This window comes from Cryptomeria japonica, chromosome 5 (genome assembly GCF_030272615.1).
Source record: "Cryptomeria japonica chromosome 5, Sugi_1.0, whole genome shotgun sequence".
Taxonomy (NCBI): Eukaryota; Viridiplantae; Streptophyta; class Pinopsida; order Cupressales; family Cupressaceae; genus Cryptomeria; species Cryptomeria japonica.
In genome coordinates, this window is record NC_081409.1 from 869,451,944 (window position 1) to 869,458,260 (window position 6,317).

Below are 6,317 nucleotides of genomic sequence, written 5' to 3' on the forward strand. Positions count from 1 at the left end.
AAATTCATGAAATTGAAAACATGGGTTTTTGAGATACATACCGCTGCTCCTACATCGTCTGGTCGTCTGAATGTGCGTACACATTCTCCAAGGTGATCTGCCCATGGAATGTTCGCCATCTCTCTGCAAGTGTCCTTTTCTAGAGCAACAAATTCTCCTCTTGGGCTAGTGCAAATGAGCAATTTTCCTTCTCTCTTGGTCTCATTTATAGATCTTTGTCAGTGCATAGATGGACGTGCAACCTCTCCATCTTATGTTGGTCATGGTCTTTTGTGTCATTAATTGCTTTTCCTTCATGCATCCGGTATCTGATTGTCAGTCCATTCGATCCTATCATTTTTACCGATCAATTGGCCTATTTTTTGCATGTTTCTGGCCAGTTCCTCGAGGGGCCATGCATATGTCATTGTCATTGTCTGGGGCATTTTCATTAAGTTCTTTGAAACAATGCTTAGAATCGCATTGTCTCAAAGAGGGGCAAAATGTAGACACCTAAAAATGGTCAACGCTTGCGGAGTCATACTTTAACATTTGCGCATTGCCTCATTTTAGGTTTTTGCGTCGCATTAACATTTCTCCTATGTCACGCACTTGGTTTTTATCATTTGCGAGCATCGAGTCATTCTTCTACGTTCTTCATTTATCTCGCTCTCAAATTTGGTCTTGTCGACAACACTATCCAGTCATGATTTTGATCGATTTTATCCTATCACATCAATGTGCGTACTCATTTGTCATTATTTTGGACATTGTCAATCCTAATTAGGGTTTTGTCCTCTGATCAATCTTATCATCTAGCGATCAATTTGTCATCGATCGTTGTTATGTTCGACCTTGTCATTTTGCGATCAATTTGTCATTGATTGTTGTCATTTTCAATCTTGTCATTTTGCAATCTATTTTGTCATTGTTTCTTGTCCTCTTGTCAATCTTGTCATTTTGCGATCGATTTGTCATCGATCGTTGTCTGTCTCAATTATGTCAATTTGGATCAATTAGTCATTGTTCCTCATCAATTGGCACATTTATCAATCAAATCATTTATCACATTGGTCCTTTGTTAATCAGAATCAAATCGATATCAATTATCTTTCATCAAGACCTAATTGTCGTTCTTGCATTTTTGATTCATCTTTTAGGGTTTCATGATTTAATCATTTAACCTTGTTTGTCATTTCTCTCCCTAGGATTAATAAATTATTTATTTATCCTAGGTCTTCTCATCGCAATTAAATGTTCATTTAATTGGCTAATTATTCCTCTTTTTGTGAATTAATTAATAAATGACAAATTATTAATTAATTTACCTAATTCCTAATTTCCTAATTTTCCTCTTTTTCTAATTTTCTAATTTTCTAAATTCCTAATTTCAATTCTCTCCTATTTTTCTCCTAATTTCATGGGAATGACATAGAAGTTTGTCATAATTTGTCATAATTGACAATCAATCAATTCTTGACATAGAAATTTGTCATAAATTGTCATGAATTATCAATCAATCAAATTTTGCATAGAAAGTGCATAATTTGTCATAAATTGTCATAATTGACATTTTTGATTTGCAATTTCTATTTGAATTGAATCATGCTAATTTGATCCATTTCTCCAATTTGTCTATAAATTGGATGAATTTCTTCAATCTAATCCCTAATTAGATTATCGAATTTCTAATCACTTTGTCAAATCACACTTCGAGTACTCTTGCGCCAATATCTTATTTACTTGCCTTCATATCATGATCATGCACTAGTAGGTGAGATCCACAACAAAACTATTTGGAGAAGAAAGAAGAACAATGGAGCCGCATGAAGGAAGCATTCAGATCTACATCTGGTTTGCATAATCTTTAAGTTTTAAATGTTTCATTTTCATGTCTTTATTGAGTGTGTTAGGATAGATCATGGCAATTTGCTTTTGTGATTGAGCTAATGATTAATGTTTATATTGCTTTGATGATTTCCACATTTCCTAGCTACAATATGGATTGAAACAAGCACCTAGAGCTTGGTATGCAAGGTTGGATAAATATCTTTTGAAGTTTGTTTTTACTAAGGGTAGTGCTGATAGTAATTTATGATGTCTATGATTGGTGAGATGAAAATTTTTTTAAGTTTGCAATAATTTGCAAACTGACAAAGGTATTTTCATCTGTTAAACTAAATATGAAGAGGAATTGTTGAAGAAATTTGGTATGTGAGATTCTAAACCGGTAAGTACTCCTATGCTTACAAGTGAAAAATTGACAAGAAAAGATGCTTTTGCACCAATAAATACTACAAGATACAAATCTATGATTGGAGGTCTGATTTATTTGACTTAGACTAGGCCTGGCATTATGAATTTTGTTTGTATTATCTCAAGATTTCAGAGTGATCCTAGAGAAAATCATGAGATGGCAGTGAAAAGGATTTTTAGATACTTGAAAGGTACATTAGAATATGGCTTGCGGTACCCTAAGAATGATAACTTTACTTTATGTGCATATACAAATGTTGATTGGGCTGGAGATGTTGATGACCGGAAAAGAACTTTCGGTGGAGATTTCTTTCTTGGAAAGAAGCTGGATTCATGATTAGCAAGAAACAGTCATGTACTTCTTTATCTACTGCTGAAGCTGAGTATGTTATTGCTGCTACTAACTGACACAAGTTTTATGGATGAAGCAAATGTTGAAGGATATAAAGGTGGATTGTGATGCACCGGTAGTTATTCACTGTGATAACTTTGTTGCTATTGATATATCAAAGGATCCGGCATTTCATTCTAAAATAAAGCACATGTCTATCAAGTATAACTTTTTTAAGGAAAAGGTGAAATCAAATGAAGTGAGACAGGTTTATGTGAACACTAAAGAGTAGATTGCAGATATTTTCACTAAACCTTTGCCCAAGAAATCATTTGAGTACCTGAGAGATAGATTGGGAGTTTCTACCCCTCCGGTAGAGACTTGATTGATGAAATTTGGCATCAGTCCGACATACATTATCAGAGATACTATTCACTCTAGCACTGATGTGGTATGTTACTGCTCAAGGGGAGTAGTCAACTTTGTGATTTATGTTTTTGCTTTGATATTTCTGTCAGATTTCTGGCATTGATGTCAAAGGGGGAGTGATATTGATGTGAAAAAGAAAATGAAAGGGGAGTGATATTGGTAAAGAAATTCAAAGCTTTAAAGAGATATTATTCATAGGGGGAGATATTGTTATTCAGAACTATATGTGGGATTTTGTTAGTTGTCTTTCATTGGGGGAGACTTATTTGGCATTTCTTGGTACTCAGATGGTTTTCACATCTAGTGTTGCCATCAATGCCAAAGGGGGAGATTGTTGGCCATTTGGTGGAATTGATTATGTGTCAGATTAATGTTTTGTCATTGATGCCAACACTAGTTGTTTGGATGCTTTACTGGAACCCTTATGGTCCCGATAGGTTGAGTGGTTTCTAGTTAACTTGGATCTGGCATGATCCGGTATAGTCTAATGATGGAATTGGCTTGTTGATGATACTCATACTCATATTTGGTCAGTTGGTTTTGGTCTGGAGATTGGATGCTATGCTTCTTACTTAGAAGATTGGTTTCTGGTTCCGGCGAGGGTTTCACCGGCAAAGCTTTTTGTGGAGATCTTTGTTGAATTACATAATTGGTGCTGGTGCAGCTTCTGATAGAGTTTTTGGATGTTTTTAGTGATCATGTTTAAGACTTGGCAGATGGATATCATTTCTAAAGCATATGGACCTATACTGGGTCCCGATTGATCTAGTTTATGGACCAGCTTTAATGTAACATGTGGATAAGACCTATTGATGTATTTTTGAGATGTCTTATGTGTTGATATTATTTGTTTTGTCTAAGGCCGACATGGTTTATAATTATGTAATCGATTTATTGTCTAATGGCCGACCTGATTGTTTATAGTCGAGGGTTTTGTATAAATAGATGTAAGATGTCATTGTAGATCATCATGGTTAATGTTAGAGGTCATGGGTGAGGAATGTAATGTGTGAATAATGTAATATCATTCAGGAAGAAGAGTTGGTCTATTATTGGAGATTGAGTTGGGTTTATGTAAGAGGATTTAGTCCTTCGGTATTGAGCTTAACTGGAACTATACTCAGCCATATAAGATGCTTTCTTTTATAGTTCAACACTTCTCCAGATTGTAGTCTAGATTTCTATGCAGTCAGTGAGGCTCCTTTTGTGATGAGAAGTGCACTCTAGGTTGTTGGCCTTCCTGCAAGTGTAGGCCCTTCAATTGTAATTCACATACCTATTGCAGAAGTATTATCTGACTGTGGGTAGGCTTCCCACCGTGGTTTTTCCCTTTATCTATTTTTACACGTACAAATCTTGGTGTCATGTGGATGGTATTTATTATGTGATTATTGTTTATGCTTAATTAGTTTATCTTCTATTCTTATATTAATGTTTTAGGTTTCAATAATCTGTGACAACTAATTCACCCCCCTCTTAGTTGTCTTCCGGTTTTTTGAATTATCTAACATCAACTTGATTTCTTCCTTTTGCAGTGTAAACCCTTTGGGGAACCAACAAAATCCACCACTGAAACACAATTTGCACTATTGGAACTGCTTATGGTAACAATCCGTAATACAAAACTCACACAATAACTAGATTCTTTCAATATTGCATGTCTTCAACACAAAAAGCCACTTTTCAACTCATCAAATCATACACCTACATATTCTTGAGCATTCTCCCTCTTTGTTGAGCATGTATATGAGATTATCTGCTTTGTTTTAGTGCAAATTGTGAGTATGGTGCAAAGATCATGAATTCACTAAGGGATCACCCTCTCAAGTCTTGTAGAGCCCAAAGTGTAGAAGGATCTATAGAATCCTTGTCAGTTTGTCCAAGTTGTAGAGGATTTTAATAGTTGGAGTTGGCTTCTCCATAGTATTTGAAGAGTCAACTTGGTTTCTCATGAACCACCTCATACTGATACTTTGAAAGAATTTACCTCAAAATTTGTTCATTCGCCTTATGGACTTCTTCATTTTTCCCAATCATTAATTTATTTACCCTTGATTTGTTCCTAAAATTTTCCTTGTTCTCTTTAATAATTCTATCTATTTCCACTTTAGCAATTACTGGACAAAGTTGCACTAATACATACTCCCTTATCCTCTCTTCCTCTAATATAGTTGTCTCATCCCTTAATTCTAAGAGATCATATAAGCTCTTGGAAACTTATGATACAATCTCAATGAGAGCTCTATTATACTTATTCAAGTATACAATTGTGGCCTCTTCCAATGATCTCTTCCCTTTGTCATCCAATAGATCATAAAATTGAGAAAGTAGTTTGATACTTCTTTGTTCAATTATTGCTTCCTTTACTTGCTTGAGTGTTATTCCAGATTTCCACTTCATCTCTTGGCTTCTTGCTAGGTTTCCCCTCATCTAATAGTTTCCTCTTGACAACCCTAGCAGATGTAGTACTTTTCTTCACTTCTTTTACTACTTCATCAGATTTAGTTTCCTCTTCTTTTACAGGGGCTTCTACATAAACTCTATGTGGTTGCTCTTTCTTCCTCTTCACTACTCCATCGGATGGATGGGCTTGAGGCTTAGGTGAATTGGGTGGTATTTGAGAATCAGAGGAGGGTGTGGAACTCCTTGTGTACCTTGGCTTAGGTGGAGGGGTTTGGGGTTTGGCTTCCTTGGGCTTGACCATATCTTCATCCTTCAAGATGTTCTTCTCTCTAGCTCTCTGAACCACCTCTCTGGTGATCCCCATGTTCTTCGCTAGTTTCTCCATCTCCTTCCTTGCCTTCTTCCATATCTCAGGTTTCTTGAATTGAGAATGTAGGCTCAAGCTCTTTCATTATATGTGTTGAACCTCTCCTCAGACTTATCCACTAGTTTTCTCAATAGGTGTTGAGCATATGCCTCAAGTACATGTCCTTCAACCTCATACCCCATGGGCATGATCCATGAATTCCTTGGCTCAATGACTTCCATAAGGCAATGGTTAGTGTCTACCATAAAGTAGATAGTATCTTGATACTTCTCAACTATCTCTCTAGGAATCCTTTCTCTGCTTTGAATCATGCTTTGAAAGGTCTTGAAGTATCCCCAAAGCATGCCTTTATGGGCTTGTAAATCTCCTAGACCTTGAAGTGTCTCTTTTATCTGCACAACCATCGGCCTGTCATAGGCCCATTGAACCTTTCCTACTCTTGGAATCTCATTCATAAGGTAGAAATATAGATAGACAATCAAAGTGTCAAATTTGAACACGTGCTTCTTGTTTTTCTTGATTTTCTTTAGATTGCCCAAAATCTCACTTCGA

The 6,317-nt window shown here is 35.9% G+C and overlaps 1 protein-coding gene across 1 annotated transcript; it reads right to left on the reverse strand.

The window, feature by feature from the left end:
• Positions 1-5,342: 5,342 nt before the first annotated feature.
• Positions 5,343-5,762, reverse strand: LOC131876267 (uncharacterized). Its single transcript, XM_059221172.1, has one exon. The coding sequence runs from the start codon at positions 5,760-5,762 to the stop codon at positions 5,343-5,345; it is 420 nt and encodes a 139-aa protein (XP_059077155.1).
• Between the last annotated feature and the right edge of the window lie 555 nt (positions 5,763-6,317).

Coding starts and splice junctions, on each gene's coding strand:
- LOC131876267 (XM_059221172.1), bottom strand. CDS start 5,762: ATGGGGATCACCAGAGAGGTGGTTCAGAGAGCTAGAGAGAAGAACATC.